This window comes from Nylanderia fulva, unplaced genomic scaffold (genome assembly GCF_048542155.1).
Source record: "Nylanderia fulva isolate GAGA-0341 unplaced genomic scaffold, ASM4854215v1 Scaffold20, whole genome shotgun sequence".
NCBI lineage: Eukaryota > Metazoa > Arthropoda > Insecta > Hymenoptera > Formicidae > Nylanderia > Nylanderia fulva.
This window is the reverse complement of record NW_028190264.1, coordinates 42,419-65,722: the sequence shown is the minus strand read 5'-3', so window position 1 is coordinate 65,722 and position 23,304 is coordinate 42,419. Positions and strand designations below refer to the sequence as shown.

At 38.4% G+C, this 23,304-nt stretch overlaps 5 protein-coding genes across 6 annotated transcripts in view; 4 read left to right on the top strand and 1 right to left on the bottom strand.

Annotated features, from left to right (window-relative positions):
* Positions 1-60: 60 nt before the first annotated feature.
* LOC114944149 (uncharacterized) overlaps positions 61-23,304 on the bottom strand; it is a 25,596-nt gene continuing 2,352 nt past the window's right edge. Inside the window, exons 6-9 of the mRNA XM_029319930.2 lie at positions 10,611-10,816; positions 10,317-10,516; positions 953-1,188; positions 61-745 (exon numbers count right to left, since the gene is read on the bottom strand). Of these exons, the coding sequence (XP_029175763.1) occupies positions 440-745; positions 953-1,188; positions 10,317-10,516; positions 10,611-10,816 (948 nt within the window). The 3' untranslated portion in view covers positions 61-439. The remainder of the gene's footprint in view (positions 746-952; positions 1,189-10,316; positions 10,517-10,610; positions 10,817-23,304) is intronic.
* kune (claudin) lies at positions 1,610-3,344 on the top strand. Its single transcript, XM_029319936.2, has 2 exons — positions 1,610-1,894; positions 2,256-3,344. Exons 1-2 carry the CDS (start codon positions 1,759-1,761, stop codon positions 2,756-2,758), a joined length of 639 nt encoding a protein of 212 aa, XP_029175769.1. The 5' UTR covers positions 1,610-1,758; the 3' UTR covers positions 2,759-3,344.
* sinu (claudin family member sinuous) lies at positions 4,689-7,562 on the top strand. The gene is given in 4 exon segments (XM_085482376.1): positions 4,689-4,885; positions 5,384-5,822; positions 5,824-5,977; positions 6,457-7,562. Coding segments are annotated over 3 exon segments (666 nt in total). The 5' UTR covers positions 4,689-4,885; positions 5,384-5,699; the 3' UTR covers positions 6,846-7,562.
* Positions 8,079-10,270, top strand: pck (Claudin superfamily protein pickel). The gene is made up of 4 exons (XM_029319934.2): positions 8,079-8,250; positions 8,339-8,405; positions 8,883-9,220; positions 9,298-10,270. The coding sequence occupies exons 1-4, from the start codon at positions 8,214-8,216 to the stop codon at positions 9,561-9,563; spliced, it is 708 nt and encodes a 235-aa protein (XP_029175767.2). The 5' UTR covers positions 8,079-8,213; the 3' UTR covers positions 9,564-10,270.
* Positions 11,780-23,296, top strand: LOC114944150 (uncharacterized). 2 transcript variants are annotated; one of them, XM_029319931.2, is made up of 4 exons: positions 11,780-13,052; positions 15,564-16,670; positions 17,107-17,548; positions 17,630-18,038. In XM_029319931.2, exons 2-4 carry the CDS (start codon positions 15,957-15,959, stop codon positions 17,710-17,712), a joined length of 1,239 nt encoding a protein of 412 aa, XP_029175764.1. In that variant the 5' UTR covers positions 11,780-13,052; positions 15,564-15,956; the 3' UTR covers positions 17,713-18,038. The 2 variants fall into 2 exon arrangements, with proteins under 2 accessions (XP_029175764.1, XP_029175766.1); XM_029319933.2 differs by having other exon boundaries at positions 11,879-13,052; positions 17,971-23,296.

Here is a 23,304-nt window from a genome sequence, read left to right as displayed (position 1 = left end):
CGATCGACTCGTCATATTTTGGTGTCTCTTGAAAAAATACGACGTAGTCTGTTTCTTTTTTTTTCCTTTTTTTTTTATTTACGTCTGTAATTCGGATTTTTTTTTACTTTATGGAAAATAAATATGGTATTGTCAATAATCTCGATTATTCAAAGCAACGGTGATTAATGTAAAGACTTATTCAATGATGCGATGGCGACGTCAAAATTTCCATATTGATTTTAGACAAACATTGTATAAATTCAATATGCATCTAATTAATAAAACAACAGATTGATATGATTATAGCAGCAGTAGAATCTTGTACATATAACAAGTATAAAGTTCAAATTGTATAAAATGTAATTAACGAGTATAAAATATATAATTAAAATATTTAAAATCCTTACATGCTAAATTGTTGCAATAGTGCAATTAAAAAGTTTGTCAGAAAGAAATATTAATTAAAATTCTTTTTGCTATTAGAAAGCATTGTGAGTGTTCTTGGAACTGTGTCAAAAGATCTTAATGAAAGTGAAGCAGCTTTTAAAGCAATAGAAATGCAACTGGCTTCATCCAGATTCTTATGAATTCCATAAATTATTCCAGCTGTAAGGCAATCTCCACAGCCGCTTACACTGAGAATTTTACTGGATTTGTCCGCACCATCCACAGGAGGATACAATCTAGATGCAATTGAGGAATTGACAATAGGTTTTCCATTCTTGTCGTAGAAGGGCTCATCTTGCAAAGCCTTGCGTGTCACCTATAAAATGAATAATTGACTTAATAAATTAAATATATTAATATAATAAATGTGATAAATATAATATAAATTAAATTAAATTAAATATAAATATACTATAATTACTAAAATATAAAATATAATTAATATGATAAATTTGTTGAGATATTGACTTCGCATTAGATAGTTTGTTAATTCAAAAGATGAATTTTAAAAAATTAAACTAACCAAAACTCCTTGCGATCCTAAAGTAGTTATAATATTTGGAATGTATTTGAGCAATTGTTCAGCTGTATTTTTCACAGCCTCCAGATCCATGTTTTCAGGAACAGGAATATTGAAGTGTTTGCCTATGACTTTTAACTCGTTCCGATTAGGTGAGATAAAATGTAATACATTTCTCCATTGTGGTCCAGCTTGGAATATGTTTGCTGCTTTTTTAATATCTGTGGGCTCGTACCAAACTGTAACAAAAAAATTAATATTATCTTAATTAAAATTATTTAAATCTTTTGTGTTCTTGCAAATTAAAAAAAATATATATACATATATATTATAAAAATATATAATAATATATATATATAGTATAAAAAAAATATATATATAATAAATATATTTATATATTATAAAAATATAAATATCTAAATATTTAAAAAATTGAATAGTAGAAATGTATATTTAAAAAAAATATATATACTGATTTCACATAATGAGAAAGAAAATTGAAAAAAGAATTCAACTTTCCTTATTATTCTCGATTATATAATATGTTTTGTCAGTATAAAAATGAAAGTTCCCTCGCAATAACGTTTTCAAGTGTGACAGAGAAAATAAAGTCGAAATTTGAAAGGAAACGGGACATACAGCGCACTCTGGTGTTCGCGCACCGAACTAGGACTACAAAAAAATAGTGGATGATTCGGCGTCCTAGGTGCAACATCGCGTTCTAGGTGATCGCGCAAAAGGAGTTGTATTTTTTTCTGATTATCCACTTCTGATTACATACATATTATCGTGAGTGACGAGCGTAAGCGATGGGGAAGACGAGGACGGGGAAGGCCGCCGCCGTCTGCACGGCGGTGGCGTTTATTCTGGTGGTGATCGCGTTCACCACACCCAATTGGTTGGAGACCGATGGGAAGCTGGATAATCCGCAGTTCGTCAAGATTGGTAAAATTAGATGCAACATTTCAGATACATATAATAAATCTATATACACACACATATAATAAACAAAAAATATATATACATATATCTAATAATAAACATATATATATATATATTAATAAATATAAAAATATAAAGATATAAATATATATATTATATAAATAATATATATAACATATATCTACAGATAAAGCACTTATAATTAACAATACAAAGAAATTAGGAGCGATTTATTACAGAAAAACCAGCTGTAATATGTACTTCTTGAAATACAATTGCTAAATAAATCATTCATGATGTCAGTCTTCAAAGAGATGAACATGACAACAAACAGCTGATCAAGAAACTGTGCTGCTCTTTCCAGGTCTGTGGCAAGTGTGTTTCCAAGGCTTCCAGGACCCACGTCATCTGTACGACACCAGATTCTATGGGTGTTGGTGGGTCTTCGAGGAGGAGTATTATATCATACACGACATTCTCTTGCCGGACTTCTTCGTCGCCACTCAGTTCTTCTTCACGCTGTGCCTGACTTTATTGCTGATAGGCAGTTTCCTGACCAGCCTGTACGCCTGTTGCTCACGCCATCACGACAAGTATCAGCTTCTTCTGTGGGCAACCGGTGGCAATTTACTTCTAGGCGGAATATGCGGTATCATATCGGTGATTATATTCGGTGCCAGAGGTGACGGACGAGATTGGATGCCCAATTGGGAGCACAATGATGTAGGCTGGTCCTTTGCCCTGGCTGTTGTGGGCAGCGTCACTCTGGTAGCAGCTGGTATTCTATTTCTAATCGAAGGTCGTAGGCATAGAAAGAAGCAGGAGAAAATATTGAACGAGGAACAGAAAACGCACACAACCATTTAGCACATATTTACAGATTAATAATTTATTGATATATAAATTATTAATGTGAAAAGAAATTATGTTTTAATTTTACAGACTAATTAATTTAATACGTATATAACTATTTTTTTTTGCCATATGGATAATAAAAGGGCTGCAAAAGTGCAAATTTTATTCATCGAATATAAATTCAGATAAATTTTTAAAGACTTATATAATATTATACTGTTATATCTATACTTCATATGACATATTGAAGTTGCAGATATATATTACATAAGATATATATATTTTAAATAGACTAGATAGAGTATATTGAGATGATATTCTGATATTATCTCTTAAAGTTGTATATGAAAGTTCTTTATATATATATATAGAGAAAAGCAATATGCATTATTAATGCACTATTATGTGCGACGCACATATCTGAAATAATCCGTCCATTATATTCGTATTATTTTGCAAAATATTTGTAGGGATTAATTTTTTATATATGAATATGTAAGAGCTTAATAGAGATTATGAACGTTACGAGGAATAAATCTCTCTTATTTGTATACTGTGTATTTGTAGAAATTAATAATAAAATAATTTTTTCTAATCACCAACGTCTCAATATTTAGATTGCATTGTAAAAATTCTCGGATACGAATTTAATCAATTAAGCATATATATACACGTATGACCCACTTTATTCTCATGAATTCGTGTTCGTTGTTAATTATGAGATACCGATCTCTCTCGCGTGCACGCGAAGTATTATATGTATCTGTAAATTATTAGCCTAATTTAAATTTTACTTAATCGACCGCGTTGAACTTTCCGCAATTGCAAGTATTTTTTACAGGGTGTATACTCTTGGGAAAAATCTTAAAAATCTGGTATTCTCAAAGGAACTGTGAAAAATCAGGGAATTCTCATAGGATTTGATTTGAATTCAGGGATTTTCTTTTAATTATAGAAAATTGTTCAAATTAATAAATAATTAAATAAAAATTAGTATATTCCTTGAGACGCTTATAATAAATTAGTTTTTGTTTTATATTTTTATTTTTATCAGAGAATTCTTATGGAATTTGATTAATTTTTGATTGAGATTCAGGGAATTTTTTAACAAAATTATCCTTTTGTTAATTTTAACATATATCTAACATATCTTGACAATATTTAAGTTTTTATTAAAATTTTATGTGATTTTTTTTATTGACGCTCTATTTTTAGTATCAAGATTTTATATAAATTATAAATTTCATAGAAAATTGTTCAAATTTTTAATAGATAATATATATCTAAATAAATTAGTATTCCTTATTTATTTAATAAATAATTAAATAAATAATAAATTAATAAATAATTTAAATAAATTAGTATTCCCTGGGATGTTTATAATAAATAATTTTTGTTTTATATTTAAATTTTTATCAGAGAATTTTTAATATAAAAATTTGAATAGATACTCTGTTTCAGCAAATCGTTGCAATCCGCGAATGCGTCATCATAAATACAGCACATTGAGATCTCATTGTAAGTTAAGAATGACGCATCCGGTTCCTTCGAGGAATCTCATATTCAGCGATGATTCGTGTCGTGAATGATATTAAATAATTACAGGATGTAATCATCGAGTGAATATCGAGGAGAAAAAATATGTAACAAGCATTTAAAAAAATTCTAGATAAAAAATGCATTAAAAAATGTTTACATAATTTCCAGGTAATTTAGATAATTTTTTAATTATTTTGGGTATATTATATTTTTATCAAGGAATTCTCACGGAATTTTTTTACCTCTAATGACGCGACGATTTAGATTTAGATCGAAAAATACGTATTTATTCGCGGTTCACTGACGTCCTACACAGGATCAAGGTCGGAATGCGAGTGTAATAATAAGAATAAGAGAAACGCGCGTAAATAAGATGTGACACATGTTGACACACCTTGACAGATCAGGATCGTGATCGTATAAGAACGAGAGGGAGAGAGATGGGAATAAGATTACTACAGATGATGAATTTCAAAAAGGATCTCCGCGCAAGAACTCGTTTAATGTATTCCTTAAGAACAAACGCTTTCTTTTCCCATTCTCTACGTCTCATTGTACAAGCAACGAGGTTCTATCCGTCTAGAGGCGAGGAGAAGGACGGTGAGAATTGTTTTCTTTTCCCATCCGTCACCCGCATATATCTATAGACTTATAGACTATTCTGATATACATACACACACATGGGCGTCCGCAGGAAAAATTCTTTTTTCCTTCTTATAATCGTTTCAATTTTTCTTCATTCTATTATATGCTATTTTCTTATTTTTATTCAATTATTTTCATTTTTTTTCCTATTAAATATGCAAAAATAAATTCTAAATTAATTTTTTCCTGCCTCCAGCAGGACGTCCGATCGTTTGACTTTTCGTTAATTTTATTCTATGCTATTTTCTTATCTTTATTCAATTATTTCATTTTTTTTCCTATTAAATGCAAAAATAAATTCTGAATGAATTTTTCCTGACTCCAGGAGAACGCCCAATCGTTAGAATTTTCGTTAATTTTATTCTATGTTATTTTTTTATTTTTATTCAATTATTTCATTTTTTTCCTATTAAATGCAAAAATAAATTCTGAATAAATTTTTCCCGACTCCAGGAGGACGCCCATGCACACATACATACATAAACGCGATTCGTCACGTTTACGCTCTCTTGTACTCGTGGGATACTCGCGCGTGGCTCGAGGTGAGACCCGCCAGGTCAGGCTAGGTCCGCTCCGCCAATAACACAGGGCGCCTGGGTGTGGTTTATATTAGTGCCGTGGGATCGTCAGGTGGGATACGCTAGCGTTCCATCGACAGAGGAGGCAGAAGGAAGCTGCAGCATTCCTAGAGCGCGTCCAGGTCCGGTCGTCGAGCGGGAAGCGCAGGTGACAGGTGACAGGAAGAGGTGACGTAAGACGCGGGAGCAGCATGAAGAAGAGAAGCCTCTCCGGCAACGTCGGCGTCGGCGTGTTCCTGGTCGGCTTCGTCTGCGTGTGCGTTGCCTTCGGGACGCCCGCGTGGCTGGTGAGCGACCCCAGGATCATCGGCGCAGCAGCTGGACCGGCTCGGGCTCTGGAGGCACTGCTTCAGGTCACTGCCAAATCCCCAGGAGTCGGACGCGCCCCGGAGATTCTTCGTCGGCTGCAGATGGGTCTACGACCCCTTCACCGCGGGCTACTCCGAAATCCGCGGCTTTCTCTTGCCCCGTGAGTCGTCCTTGAGATTGTTGCAGAAATATACGTCATTCTTTTTCATTGCGAATTTCTTTCGAATTTTTAGCCGGCGATGAGATGCGACATTCAATTAGGAGGCGCTAATATTCACAAGTGAAATTGAGAGCGCGTTAATTAAGAGCCGAGAGTAGGCGAGTTTTTTCTTCTCTTGTCAGAAATTTATTAAATATAAATTATTTAATTTAATAATTTATATGTAATAAATTAAATATAAATATAATAGATAAACACAATAAATTAAATATAAATATAATTAGCTCGCTCCCACTTTATTTGCAAATATTTTTCTTCAATATTTAAAGAAGAATTAAAGAAACCAAATTTACAATGATAAGTTAGTGCGTACAAAATTATGGAGAAATTCAACGCTATTAGAAAGGATGACAGTGCACGTACGTTGAGCTGTCGTTGAATCGCAGCATGTTGACAATGCAAAAATCTTCTTGTTGCAGCATTTATGATAGCCACCCAGGTCTTCTTCACGGTATGCTTTCTGCTGGGTTTAATATCATTCGGTCTGATACTGCTCTTCACTCTGTGCTGCGATCCAGAGCGGAAGAGATACATTGAACTGATAAGCACCATTGGTTGCTTGTGTCTGGCCAGTGGTCTCTGCGGTGGCATAGCTGTCATCGTATTTGCCTGTCTTGGTAATGCAAATGGCTGGATGCCTGGACACGCTAACAACTACTTGGGATGGTCTTTCGCTCTGGGTGTCATAGGTAGCGTGCTGACGTTAATAGCAAGTGGATTATTCCTGGTAGAGGCAAACGTACAACGAAAAAAGCGAGATTATCTGAAGGAATCTCAAACGCGATTTCAACTAGAATCTCGCGCTTAATTAAATGACGATTGTTCGATAATGTGTTCATGAGAATTGCGTATATATCTGTATTAAAATTTTAATATTCATTCCGTCCAAGATGCAAAACTATAGTAGAAGAATCTCTTTCTGTAGAATGTACAAAAGCAAAACATTTATATTTTAAGTCTAGACTAAAGTATATAAGTTTAATATTTTTGTATGATATTTTATAACTTTCTCTTTATATTATATATATATATATAATATGAGATGATTATATAATGGCATTAGCAATAATATAAGTATATATTTAGGATGTTTTATAACTCGCATCTCTCACAAAATATTACGCAGAAAGAAAACTCTTGAAAAGCTGAGTAATAAAAGTTTCCGCGCAATTTTTTTATTCCAAGTGACAATTTTTTAGTAAGATATAGAAGTATTTAAAGTTTAAACGATTATAGGTTGTAATAAAAAAAATTGTCTATCCATTTTGTTAGTGATTGCGTAGTCATTTTTATTACTTAGTTTTTCATAAATTTTTCAGAAGAGCAAATTATAAAACATCTTGAATATTATCTTTATACATCATCGTTAATCTTTATGCACAAAATGTATATGCACAATGTAGTTTTACATTCTCTAATTGCGTATACACACTCAATGAAATTGATTTTTTCAATATAACAAACTCAGAAATTTAAATAAATTTTGTACTCCGTCCTTTGTCAAATAAAAGTTTTAATATACAAACGTTTTATTTTTATATACGTCCTACAGATTTCACTTTAACTTATATATCCTGAATTCAATTAAATTATCTCTTGATGTGAAACTGCAAATTTATGTGTACAAAAATTCTATAAAATTTACACATAATAATTAATTATAACAATTATTATAATTTCATGTGAGTTATAGAACTTTGATACATATAAATTGTAGTAATATTATAATAATGTATAATATATAAGAATATATATAAATAAAAATTTTATAAAATTTACACATAATAATTAATTATAACAATTATTATAATTTTATATAGAGTTTATAGAATTTTTATATACATAAATTTGTAGTAATATTATATAAATAAAAATTCTATAAAATTTACACAGTAATTATAATAATTATTCTACTTTATATATATATATATAATTTTTTCTTTTATTAACAGATGATAATACTGCCTTTATAATTTCAAAATGACTATATTATCATCTGTTGTAAGAAGTTTCAATAGCGTAGTGTGATAAAAATGGCAGCACTAGCGCGATGCAAGGTGTGGCGAGTGTTTCTATAGAAAAGAGGAGTAACGAAAGGAAAACACAATAATTGTCAAAGAACAAATAATTTGAGCCCATCGACTGTCGTCAGTCTCTGTCCACCGAGAGTTCCACCATGTCGGTGGATAAACATGATTATCACAGGGCGTCCAGTGAGTAATTGATCAAAATGATCTTAAATTAATGAAGTATTTAATTCTGAGTATTCTGTACTAATATTGCTTTTGATTTTATTGATAGACGCCGTGGTTTTCGGCGGAGGACTCACCTTCGTCGCTCTATTTTTCTTAATGATGGCCTTTATAAGGTAAGTGTACTTATTAAATAACAATTTTTCATCGTCTTTTAACTTATTCAAGTTATTTCTTCAAGTTATTTAAGATTGCGAAGCAGTGTTACTGATCCTTTCAATAATTTCCAGTTTGTACTGGATAGAATCATTATTAATAACAATTTTGCATTGTCTTTTAACTTGTTCAAGTTATTCCTTCTTGCGCAAGTAAGATTGTGAAACAGTGTTACTGATCCTTTCAATAATTTCTAGTTCAAACTGTATAGAATCATGATAACAATTTTGCATCGTCTTAAACTTATTCAAGTTATTTATTCTTGCGCAAGTAAGATTGTGAAACAGTGTTACTGATCCTTTCAATAATTTCCAGTTCAAACTGTATAGAATCATGATAACAATTTTGCATCGTTTTAAACTTGTTCAAGTTATTCCTTCTTGTGCAAGTAAGATTGTGAAGCAGTGTTATTTATTGATCCTTTCAATAATTTCCAGTCCGTACTGGATAGAATCGTACCAGGAGACCTTCAGCGACTTTAAGCACATGGGACTCTGGGAATACTGCTTCCAGCAATTCCGCTATCCCTATTACCAATTTGACAAGGAATTTGATGGCTGCCATCATATCTTCTCGCAAGAATATTATGTCATAAGAGAGTGGCTGCTGCCGGTATGGCTCATGATCGTGCAAGCATTCGTCACCCTGGCTCTGCTACTGTCCCTGTTCGCTTTCATCGTGATAAGCCTGATCTGGATACGCTGGCCATTGAGATTTGTTCTACATTACGAATGGATCCTGTCATCTGTCGCATTCGTATGCAACGCAGTTGCTGGTAAGTTGCCGAGGAGCTTTTATCTCAAAGCTGGAAGAGGTAGATCAGACTTTAATTGATGTTCTTTAATTTCTCAGGTGTGCTCCTCTTCTTAGCGGTATCCATATTCGGTGGACAGTGCTGGCGTCGAGATTGGCTGATGTATCCGAACTTCAATCACCTGTCGTGGTCCTACGCTCTCGCGGTTATATCATTCTTCCTGCACTCATTCGCCGCGTTCTTTTTGTATCTAGACGCGCGGACCGGTTACAGATTGCGCAAGGAATCTCGCAATCTGGTAATGCAGATGCAACCGAACCCTCAGTCTCATCACGGGCCGCCTTCACGAAGCGGATACGTGTAATAGAAAACTTTCATCGCTGCTGAACCAAGCAAGCGCGAGAGATTTAATTCTCTTAAGGCTCCTGGATTCTCGCCGTGGCTATATTAGATTGTGACGTCAGAGGCGAAAAAGCACATGCCACTTTTAAATGAAGAGATATTGCGATGAAACACTATTTCAAATGGCCCCAAGTAGCCACAGTAGTTATTATGACATCATTTTGATGGCAAAATGACTACTTTTGCTATATGGGGCTTTTCATCGAAATATTTTTTTATTTCGAAATAGTATCTAAAAATTTTCAGCTCGTCTGACGTCACAATTCCAACATCGTCGGCGAGGAGCCAGAAGAGCCTTAAATAAAATTTTACATATCTAAATATAACTTTAATCCGTCCAATTATATATTTAAACAATATATTTTTAGCTAGATTTGTTTAAAAATTCCATAAAAAATAAGCGCGTCGAGATCCTCAGCTAATCTCAATCTAATTATTAACTTGTGTTCAATTTCTTTTTAATTATTTCGCTTATACGTGAGCAAAATATCCGTCCATTGTTATACTCACGTACTCTGATAAGTTGTATTTATCTCACCATTTTTTTACGTATATATATTTTATATATATAAACAATACTTTTGTACAAAAGAGTTGGAATGATACATAACACTCTTACAAATACATGTAAGATAATAATAAAAAAAAATAAAAAAAAAGGAAATACCATTTTGCGTGAATGAAGTGACGGCAAATTGCACAAGTTTTCACTCACCCGGGATGTTGGCTTGCGACGCGATGTCCAGGACGCATCGCATGGTGTCCGGTCCTGGGTTTCCATCGAGAACGATAAAACTAGCTTCTTCGAGGTGCGAGCGACATTCTTCTATCAACTCCGGGTCGATCTCGTTGAAGGATTCCATTTCGCTGACGCAGAAATGGCATTCACCGTCGACGTCCACTATCACCGTGAACCTGATAACATATCAGCAGAATTGTTAAACACCTTTCCAGGCTGAATTCATCAACAACTAGCAAAAGAGATGTGGCGAGAGATTAGAATTCGTACCTGGCGGTGTTGATGTCCGACACTCGTTTCACAGTTTCCCCGCCGTTTCCCAGACTCTCGAGGATGACCTTTCCAAGGTCGTCCAGGCCGACGACGGATACCAGCCTCGTGTTCTCCAAACCGAGCTTGATCAAGGCATCGGCTACGTTTCGAGCAACCCCGCCGCAGCTTTGTCTGCTTTGTCCAGCATGCGTTCTGCCATCGTGCTGAAAATGATGATTCTCTCTTCAGGATCATTCTGAATTGACATAGCTTCGATTATAAACAATTATAATTTTTCATCTTAGAGTTGTCATATTTTTCACATAGAAGACAAGCTAAAAATAAGACTTTGAGAAAATCCCTGATTTGGAAGAGGTCCAGCATGTATTCTACTATTGTACTGAAAATAATGATTCTCTTCAGGATCATTTTGAATTGACATAGATCCGATTATAAACAATTATAATTTTTCATCTTAGAGTTGTCATATTTTTCACATAGAAGACAAGCTAAAAATAAGACTGAGAAAATCCCTAATTTGGAAGAGGTGCTTTTCTGATGCCATCATACTGAAAATGATGATTCTCTCTTCAGGATCATTCAGAACTGACATGGTTTCGATTATAAATAAATAATAATTTTTTCATCTTGGAGTTGCCGTATTTTTCACATAGAAGAGGAGCTAAAAATAAGACCTTGAAAAAATCTCTGATTTGGAAAAGATGCTTTGTCCAGCATGTGTTTTGAAAATGATGATTCTCTCTTCAGGATCATTCAAAATTGACACGACTTCGATTATAAATAATTATAATTTTTTCATCTTGGAGTTGCTATATTTTTCACACAGAAGCTTAAAAAAAAAAAAAAAAAAAAAAAAAGTAAGACCTTGAAAAAATCCCTGACTTGGAAGAGGCGCATCTCTTTATAGTTTGCAATGATTTAATTACACCTTCACTTTGGTGTAACTATGGCTGAGAGCAGGTACTTAAGACAGACATCGCGAGAACCTACCCCACCCCTGGTGTCTAAATTGTGTTTACTCTTCACCCCATTTTTCTACATCACAGTGTATATCTGATGCATACGTATACCCATTCTCTCTTTCTCTCTCTCTCTCCGGAGACATTCGCATCCCCCTCCACGTCTTCCATCCCAACTCTATTTCTATATACCCAACGTTGTAGTTGAAGGTCCGCGCACCCCTGGCAAACAACCCTCATCGATCAAACCCACTATATTCCACGGAGATGATCCAATTTCCATGTCTACAGCTAAGCGAGTCTCATGGACTCCCTTTTTATTGACAACGGTCTCTATCTGAAAGACCGAACCATTCCCTAAGGCGCGATCGTCCGCCCTTGCAAAAATAAAATCCTCTTTCCTCTATAACAACCCACTTCTCGAGCGACGGCGCCTCCCCCGAGTCTCGCTTCGTCGTTCGCCGCCAGTCCGGTTGCCTATCTCGGGCGCTGGCCATAACTACCCTCCTCCCGGTTGGCGTATCCTCGGCGCCGCGTCGTCGAGACGACGAGGAGAAGATAGAAAGAGGCGCACGATATAGATAGCCAGAGCCAGCCAGTTGAGTAGATAGACAGATAGCCAGCTGGACGGAGCTAGAGAGAGGGACAACGCATAATATTGTCTCATGCGCTGAAGCATCATCGTAGCCGCGGCGTCGCGACGCTCGCTCGCTCGCTCAGAGGCTCTCGACTCTACGTGATTCGTGGCAGTGAGTGATCAGCGCTCGAGGCAGCGTCGTACCAAGCGCGCTAAGGCTGGCCTTGGCGAGCAGTTGTCGATCAAGGTGGACGGTGGGTCGCGATCAGGTGACTGCGGCGGATCGACCGCTGTCAACCAGGTGACTGCCGCCGGAGGAGAGTCTAGGACGAAGGTCCACGTCGACGACGTGGTGAGAGAGCGGTCGTGGAGCCATGAAGACGTCGATAAGAGGGTGACTCCGGGCATGAGCGACGTGGACGACGTTGCCGGGGACTCTCGCGGCGATGCCCGTGGAAGTAGCGCTGCGGACGACACCTGGACGAAGACGACGCCGACGACGACGACGTTCGCGTTCCTCCTGCACGCCCAGACCGCCGTACGGTCGTCCCGACTGACGACGACGACGACGCTACTTCCCGGTTGTTGCTCGCCTACGTTGCGGCACGTAGGTGCCGATTCTACGTCGTAGAAGGCGCGCTCCCGGAGTCTGTGAAATTATACCAGAGAACTTGATGAGATTCGGGTCTTTTTTTCTCGTGTGTTTTACGTGAAAGTTATATTATACGAGAGAAGACCGTCGGAGCCATCGAACGGAACGGCTTCCTGGGGAGGAAGAGGACTCTCTCCGATGGCAGGACAATCTTCCCCGAGGACAGAAGGATCTTTCGGATCAGAGACACTCGGTGTCTTCTGAAAAGACACATCGCGCGTGCCTTTCACCGTCTCGACGAGGTTTCAGAGGTATCTTAATGGCTCGAATCAGCCGGAGGGTTGAAACGCGAAGAAGGCTGTCATGAAATAACCCGTCCCTCCTTCGTCCTTCCTTCGAGCAGGTTGTAGCAAAAAGAAAGAGAGAGACATTTCGCGGGGGAGAGCCTTGGAAGCCCTAGGATGCATCGCTCGTGGAGACGAGTGTCCTCGACTTCCACGTAACGGTGATTAGCGGATTATGCGAGGGACAGATAAATTCCTTCGGGAGAAAGATTGCATAACGCCGCGTTCCCTCCCTACATCCATTACCACCTTCTTCCAACCCTCGGTGGTGCCTATGTATGTGTACATGCGCGCGTTTCTCCTCGTCGTCCTTTTTCCCTCTGGCTTTTCGCGCCTCCTCCTCTTCTTCTTCTTCTTCGTCTTCTTCTCTCTCCAACCGCGGGAGAGACATGTCATCTCTCTCGTATATCGATATCTAATTAAAGGCCACCCGATAATCCTTTTTTATCCCACTCCGTCCACCCTCGCTCTCTCCGGCATCCGGCATCGGGGAAAGATCGCACGCGGCATCGCGTGCGACATCGATCCGCGCGTGACTCTCTTCTCTCTTTTTTTCTATTTTTTTTTCTCCTCCTTCGCGGAATTATGTAAAGCAGGCAAAGTAACTGGACGCCGGCCAGGACGTTGACTGCTCGCCCCGAGAGACGCCGAGGATCGTTTCCTCGTGGACGAGAAGAAGGTAACGCGCCTTCTCCGGTTCTCTCTCTTTCTAGCTTTCGCTTCTATATATACGTATATAGATATATAGATATATATATATATCCTCGTTGGTGGCCGTCCGCGTAGCGGTGTAGAGCGCGCGCAGGGTTTAAAACGATCGATGGGCCCTTACTCGCTCTTCCGTGTTTTCATTACAATGCGTCACCAGCATATACTCGTGGCAGAGCGGCCTACATGCAACCACAGCCGAGTGCCGATGCGTGGAAACGCTTTGGCGCATCGCCTCGGTCATGTCCAAGTTCCTCTTCTCCGTCGGTCGTCCTGCTGCGATCCTGACGAAGACACCTCTATCTCTGCTCGTACTGCGAGTCTCTACCGAGATCGTTCTCTCTTCTCATTCAAGAGATCTATTGGTTTTAAATATAATAGACTATTAATATATATACATTTCATAAATTAATATTTATAAACGTTAATATGTATAATTAATACTTATATTAATAATATATTTTTGTTATTAATTATATATTATATATATTTATTATATATTTTATATATATATATATATATATATATATTTGTTATATAATTATATATATAAATATTTATTATACAGGGTATTGAAAAATTAGACCGACAAATAAAGGAAAATAGAAGACATCAGAATAAAGATTTTTGTTGATATTATTTTTCTCTAGAACGTTTTTAGTTTTAATACCACATGGTATAAGAGTTTACGATTTAAACACCAAACAAACATATATGAACAGAGGAATTAAATTGTGTTTCAATCTTGCGCAAAACAAGGAACATATACATAAAAGTGATTCACTCTTTTACAGTATATATGTTCAAAAATTCCTCCATTACACAAGGATGATAAATTCAAAATTTACAAACTTCCATACCATATGTAGCGTTAAACTAAACATCGTAAAGAAAATTAGTATTTGCAACAAATGTTCATTTTGAATTACTTTTCTTCTCTTCAAAGATTGTTGGTCTAATTTTTCAACATAATATATATTACATATTAAATAAATAATAACATTAAATATTACATTCAAACAATAAATTTACATTTAATATATATTTAAAAAATATAATTAGTAATATAAATATATAATAATATAAATATAATTAATAAAAAATTATATTTATACTTAATATATATTTAAAAAAAAAATATATATATATATATTTCTTTTAATAGGCTATTATATTTACACACGTGTTCGGAAAAAGTAATTTCTTCATCTTCTGTTTCGTGTATTTTAATTATGTCTTTTTCATATATTTTTATCGTTTCCTTGTTAGAGTTTAGTAAAGTGGTCTCTCTCCGAATCTCTGTCTTTTTTTGTGTAATTGTACATCTCTTCTTTCGCAAACTACCAGACGTGTTACTCTTTCTGGCTTCTTTCTCGTTCGATTCCTCGAATACGATACACTCAGTCAGGCGCATATCCTCTCTCTATCTCGCACAATTTATCTCTGTCCCTCCTCGGAGGAGCTACATAGAGCTAGCTAGCTAGCGGAAAATCGATAAATAGAATCGCCTATCGCACGCTACAACTGTCAGAAAGAAATACAATCCACCGAGGCACACGCTAGCCTTCTCCCACCTCCTGGCTTTTCCACTTCGAACGTATACGCACGTTGAATTTCATGTGTCGTTGTCAGAGCGGATGGAGGCGGGAGAGCCTGAACTTTACGCAAATTAAAAATCTAAACATCTAAAAAAAAAAGAAAAAAAAATAGAATTCTAAATCTATTCCGTAGATAATCCTAGACATAGATTCTAAACTCTTCTTTCCGCAGGAGGATCATCCACTTCCGGAGTCTGCCGGAAGTCGTTCAGGACGGCGGGTGACGACACGAAGAGGAGGAGCCAAGAGAGCCATGAGAGCCACCGCGAACGACCTTCCGGTGCGGCGATGCAGCACAACGTCGTGCATCGCGTGATTCGCGCCGGTTTCGAGTAGAGGATCGGCCGCCTCCTCCTCCACCTTCTGCAGCAAGCTCCTTCTTCACCTTCTCCCCTCGCGTAGAGTCCTACCGCAACGGCGACGACGGCCACCCAGTAAAAACGGGGGTTGCAACGAGGTGCGCTGGCCCGTCTCTCCCACTCGATCATCCCCTCCGTGCATTCTCGCGGGGGTACACACAACAATCCTTACGACGAGGACACGCACACCAGGGTGGCACGATAGTATGACGGTGATGCTGCTGCAACGTTCAGTCACCCCGCAGTCGACGCACAGCCAAAAGACAGCGACGAAGGACTGCAGCGCGAAGCCGCCCTTTCTCTTTCTACTAGACGACCGCGAGGAGCATCGCCACTCGACGGACACCAACACCACGACCACTACAAACAACAATAACAATAATAATAATAACAATAACAATAACAACAATAACAATAACAATATCAACAATAATAACGTCTTCAAGAGGGGCGGCACCCGGAGGAGCAGCAGCGGCCGCGATTACGTCGCCGACGAGGCGCCGTCGTCGGTGACGTCTCCACGACTCGCCGGCGGTGGTCAGGACGTCGCGATGCGATATTACCGTCTCTGGATCTACGCCTGTAACCTGGTGTTGCTCGGTAGCGCGGTCGGCTTCGCCGCCGCGGTGTCGCAGACCCTCCTCTTCACCGGCGACCCGCGTCGCTACTTGGTCCCGGGCGTACCTCGCGTCTACGACCCTACCGCGCTCTACGGCTATCTGGCACTGGCCGCCCAGTTGGGCCTGGTTCAATTGCTCGGCTGCATCGCCGCCAGACGACTCAGCGCGCGATTACTGCACTTCTACTGGATATTACTCCTGGTGCTGCTGTTCGGCGACGCCGTCGTCGGCGTCGCCTGGATCTTCCGGTTCGAGAAGATGCGCAGCGATCTCAGGCCCACCCTCAGGCTGCGTTTGCAGGTGCGTATATAGTCTCGGTTTCTGTCCTCGATGTGACCAAGCTATATAGCAAACTGACGTCATTAAATGCCAAAATGACGTCAAAATGACACCATTTTGATGTGAATGGCGTCAGTTTGCTACTTGGAATATTGGATTATTGTAATATTACAATGATGATTTCTCGTCGACGGAACTGACGTCATTAAACGTCAAAAGGACGTCATTTGACGTCAAAATGATATAATTCGAGGTCAAAATAATGTGCGCTCGCTACCTGAGAAGACTCACAGCGCCAAGGCATATTGGATTATCATGATCTAATGATGATGATCTCTCGTCGATGAAACTGACGTCATTTGACGTGAAAATGACGTAGGCTTGCCATCTGGAAAGGCTCACAGCGCTATTGGATTATCATAATATTGTGATATAATGCTTTTTGGTCTGCCTGCAGGTAGACTACGGTAAGGAGCCACGATTCAGCGAACAGTGGGACCGACTTCAGCGTGAGTTCATGTGCTGCGGGGTGACCGGGCCCAAGGACTTTTCGAATCGCTGGCCGCAGACCTGTTGCGGACCGAGCGTGAACGCGAGCGAGTCCTGCCAGACTCCGTACGGGCGCGGCTGCGAGGAGACCCTCGTACGCTGGCTGAGAAAGACGGCGGATCTGTTGTTCGTTCTGGGTTTCTGCGTAATCGCCTTCGCCAAGCTCTGTTTCCTCGGGATCCTGCGCTACGAGATACGGGAGATGATACAGAAGATACGCCTGCTGAGGGAACCGCCGCCGCCAGCCACGCCGTTCGCGCAACCGCCCTTCTCCCAGGTGCTGCCGGAAACCGCCAATAACGGCAGCATCGTCAGACGCACAACATTACCAAATGCAGTCCCGCCTTCCGGTAAGTTTCGCTTTTCTACACTACTCATCTGCGAAAGCACACTTCTAAGGTCGCAGAGTCGCTCGATCTCGACGATTTCAGAAGTTATCGATGAAGCTAACGATGAAGTCGCTAATGACGATGAAGCTGTCCAAGCGGAATCCCAATGTCTGGTGCACCGATAGACGACCGCGTGTGACGCAAAATCCCGCAACTTTGACATACCTAAGCATTGCTATATCTATAACAGAACAGAGAGGCGGAGGAAGATTAATGGCGCTCTTAATCGGTATATATGTACTTGGCAGGGAGACTCTCGGTAGCGTCTCGCGCCAAGTACATATATCAAAAGGAGGAAGAAGACACGCGCGCGAGACGCTAGACAGGGTCCTCATTCTCCTCTTCTAATTCGGGGAATAAAACGTCGCCTACGCCTTTTCCAGGCAACGCGTCGCTGCTGCTGCAGTCGGCTGACGAGTGCAACGCGGGTCGGCACCCGTTGCTGGCGAACAATCTGCAGGACGGCGGGGCCGACAGCGACACCAACAGCCATTGCGCGCTGATACTCGAAGAGTCGACGCCCACCTCGGCCAACAACCACAACAACAGTTGCGCGACCGGGACAGGCGGCGGCGGAGGCGGCCGCGAGAAGAGCAACGGCAACAACAACTACGAGATGCGCGAGTTCAATCGCAGATTGCTGCTGTCGAACGGCGCCAGCCCGGGCACGGGCGTCACGGTGACCAGCAGTCAGAGCAGGCGTACCTGACTATGGAGATGGTGGCGAAACACCTCGAATCGGTTTTTGTACAGGAGCAGCAATCGGCGACACGCCGAGATACCGCTGTACAAATAAAAAACAAACAAACAAACAAACCAACGCAACGTATTCTCCCTCGGGCGTTTTAGTTTCTTTCTTCAAGAGAAAGTAAAACATATTCTCACAAACACATATGGAGAGCTACTGGCTGGCGCGAGTCCAACAGATGGAGGTAGATAGAGGAAACGCTATCGTCGTCGTCGTCGTCGTCGTTTGGATCGGCCGGGAGTGAATGGGTTGGCAACCACTGCAAAACTTATCTCCTATTATAGCTTGTCCCCTTTTACCTTCAAGTGTGCGCTTAACACAGTGTGACACTAGGAAAGAGACCATGATGACGACGTTGGCGTTGAACGCTGAGAACACACGAGAGACCAAGGAGAGCATTCACGAATATCGATATCACGGTGGCGAATTATTATATACATTAACGAAAGACCAAATCAAAACACAAGTGTATACACGTACAACAGTAGCGAGAGTATTATTGTAATCTCCGGTTTTTTGTAAGGCGAAACTCGCGAAGGGAAGTTTGTTCGTTTTAACCAAGATTGCCTCGAAAAATGAGATTCGGAAAACGTCATTGCCCTACGATTCCTTAAACGAGCGACTCACGAGAGCAAACCTCTTACACACCTATAGTTCCATTAGTGAAGGAACCGGTCGAAGAACAGTTCTATTTACGGTATTCTCTCTCTAGCAGTCGTATGCTAATTTTATTCATCGTCGACGTCGAGAGTTATAAAGGGTAGGTACGTATACTAATTTTAAATGACCGATGTTAGAGAGCTACTTTTCTTTTTCTTTACTCTTTCTCCTAACTTTTTATACACCCATTTTTTCCCCCACTAATCGTGAGCTTTAGCTTCGTGTAGTTTGTGTGCGTTCGGAATTATATTATTATATATATATATATATCTATATACATTCGCGGGTTTGCGCTCATCAACTGCTCTGAACTCTCTTCGCAAGTGTACACCTTATAATATGTATATGCATGTCCTTCCGTCCTCGCGGTCGGTGTGACTATACCACTTTTGCAGATTTATTTTTAGCCTCGTAAGACCCTTCTTAATACGCTTCCCATCCGAGTAAAGCGTCATCGATCGTGTATCGTCATCAATGTATACCGAATATCGTTCATCGTGTGTCGTTTCTCATGCGAAAAGTTTAAGGCTGCTGGAGGCCTTGTCGCGGCCATGTTAGATTGTGACGTCAGAGGCGAAAAAGTACACGCTAAAAATTCTTAGTGTCATTTTTAAATGAAACACTACTTCAGATGACTTTTAAAATATCTGGAAAACTATTTTTTTTCCCTTGATAGTCGATCAATAAAATGACCCAAGTAGCAAATGACGTCATTTTGATGTTTAATAACGTCATTTTGACGTATAATGACTATTGATTGATTATAAAGGGAAAAGAATTTTCAAGGTATTTTAGCGTGGTATTATAAGAGCATGCTAGAGCCATCTGAAGTACTGTTTCATCGAAATATCTTTTTATTTGTGTCTTCTCACCTCTGACGTCACAATTCCAACATGGTCGATGAGGAGCCAGGAATCTTAAGTCACACGAATCATGCTGGTGGTATATCACATAGTAACTATCGTCATTTAACAAATGGCACATCAAGATCACTCGTTGCCGCTTGGATTTCCATTTCGGGTCGACATTTCTGTGAATTAATTAAATTCCAAGTTAGTAATCGGATATCTTCTAAATTTCGATCCTATCTATAGGACATATAAACGCGTTATCTTAACAGTCTAACCAGATACAGTTCCATTCCCCTTTTCTCTATTTTATACACACAAAGTGAAAGATCTTTCAGATATTCTTGAGAAAAATACCCCACGTAGCAAGTGTATATGTTATTTGGATGTTGAATGACGTCATTAGATGTTAATTTGCTATACTTGAGATCTTTCGAATTCGCGATTGTTTTGCTGGGGCTAAATAATATATAAAAGAAAATAACACATGGAAGAAGAAAAAAACATTTGTAGAAAAAAATTCAGTTAATCGACGTCAATCGTCATCGTGGGAACTGCAAGAGAAAAACTTTCAATCCGAGAACTCCTCGGCAACTTTCGTTGCTCGAGAAGAAACTAGGGGCTGTACATTTTTTTTCCCCACGCATTCGTTTCTCTTTAATAATGCAGACAACCTGTGTGTATGTCTGCTCAGACAAGGTAACTGCGCTCTTCCCGGGAACGTTGCCCACCACTGATGAATTATTGAATCACGTTGCTAGATACGTGTATTTATATATATATATATATATATATATATAAATATATCTCCTCGTGAAGCTTCACGATTCTCAACAAACTTCTGGGGATAATTACGATAGTTACGAGAGAATATATTGTGAGATATACTGCCAAATTGATTCCCTCCTCCCCTATTCTCCGATGTAAAGTGGCTGTTCTTTATTCTACTTGAGTGAACCTTGAACAAGAAGAATTCGTTTCTTCGTTAATAAATATAAAACAGAGAAATATTTCCAATATATGTGACGATTAAACGATTTCTAATTGCTTTTACATACATATATATGTATATATAGGGTATCTGAAAATAAAATGTCACACCGAAAATATACAAGTAGATCTCCTTATTTGGAGACGATTTTTCTTCAGCCATCATTTTTTGCATGTTCCCAATGTTTGCCATAATGTATCTTTATAACTAAACCTTAAATTATAATTTTATCAAAGTAAAGTTTACTTGAAATTAATTGGAGAATGTGATTTTGTTAATATTTTATTTTCACAAGGCTAGATTGTGAAAAACCCTTTATTTTCGCTTATAACTCGAAAATTATTGATGCCTCAATATTTTTGCTGAGGAAAAATTGTCTCCAAATCAACAAGATCTGTATATTTTTGGTGTGACCTTATGTCAGACACCCTGTATGCATTTGAAAAAAAATACGCGTCACGCAAGTAGCTTGTACCGATTTGTTCCTTGTAACTGGACCATCATTATTGGGCTGAAATAAAACGTGGAACGCAAAAATATTACATCATTTCCAGCTTGTCAATTTCTTTTTGGCCTGTTTTGCCTCAATAATGGAGATCCATCTTATAAACAATAAAGACATATAGGGTAACACACTCGAAATAATTGGCTTCCTAGCTAGGCTTATAAAGGAATCTTAGGGTTATACACTTAATGAGGATGCAATGATAAGAAATATATATATGTATAGAGAGAGGAAAAGAGGGCGAGAACTAGAGAGTATATAGGTTGTATATATCGACATACAATAGAGATAATAACTACGTGTCGATTGTCTGCTTAAGGAAAAACCGAGACATCTTATATCTGTTGTTAACTGTTCCAAGCCATTCGCGTCTCTTCTGTCATCTTACGTTACTATAATCTGTCTGTCGCAGTTGGATTTATGTGTAAATCGCGAAAATCCTGATGTTTCACACACCCCCAAGTATATAATTACACTAGTCTGGACAACAGGGTAATTATATTAATCACGAAAGATCGCCTGAACTATTCTTAGGCCACTATTAGCGAAATGTGAAATATTTTATGCGGCAATGAGATGTAAAATCGATCCCTTTCCAGAGAGAGAAAGAGAGAGAGAGAATTCACTGACGATCATTCTTTCTTAATCAGACCATCGAATTATCGTTGAATGTAATAAAAACTAATAATAACGTCAAAAAAAAGCTTACACCTCGCAGACACGCAGCCTCTGCCACTAAGTGTATATAAAGGTGTTATATACAAAGAGAGATAGAGATTAATCGTTTTTTAATTAATTAGTCGAATTAAAAAAATACGTTCGAACAACAAAAATGTTATATTTTATTCGGATGTCATATTTTATTCGGACGATATATATATGTATATCCTCGTGTTATACAACCATACTGCAAGAACCCAAGTAGCAAACTGACGTCATTGGACGCCTAATGACGTCGAAACGACGTAAGCTTGTTACCTGGGTAAAACTTCAAAGTTCAAACGAGCGTAGTGATTTGTAAAACAGATTGGTATCTAAATGTAATATATAAATTGAAGAAGAGTGAACGTGACAGGGAGCTTTGAATAGTGCCTGCTTAAGACCCAATTTATTATTATATCTCAAACAACTAGGTATGGTCGAATAATTAGTCATTTGTGGCGTTGCACGTCGAAGGTTCCCGATCAATTAATGGAAAAATGTCATCTTCTATGAAAAAAAATTAATAAAAATTTACATGGTACATTTTGTGCATCACCTTTTCTAGTATCTAATAAATGCTGTTCTTTGACACATTATATAATAAATAATATATGTTTTGATTTGAAGATTGAAATTTGCGTCACTCGACCACATCTTGAGTTCTGGACCAATCGATCCGGTTTCCTCTGTGCGTTTAACGCCACAAATGAGAGATATTTCATAGAGTGATTGTAGCGCGATATTGGAAGTATGCACATTAAAAAAAAAAAAAAAATAAAAAAAGCTTTGATTACTTTAATATTGTATAAAGACGAAACAAAGTGTATCTGTGAAGACTGTTTTAGTGAAAAAAAAATGGACAAACACTAAGAATAATGAATACACGTAGTGTTACAAATCGAGCTCAATAGCGCGTTTACGTTGATGAACCTTTCGTAAAGTATCGTATCAACCAAGCTTGCGTCTGTATTTAATTAAGTCATAGAGATACGCCGCCAATTATTATTGCAACGGCCTTATCTCATAGGTTTGCTATTCTATAAAGCGTTTGTTAAACATACATACACCGTACTCTTCCCCCTATTCTATATATACATATATAAATATGCGAGAGTTCCCATTATTTGATATTATATTAAGTGTACATAAAAAGAAAAAAAAAGAATATGGTGGTAATTGTATATAAATACTGTTACTGTTCTACAACTATATTATGTAATACGAATATAAGAAAAAAATTGGTTATTTAGTATAATTTGGATT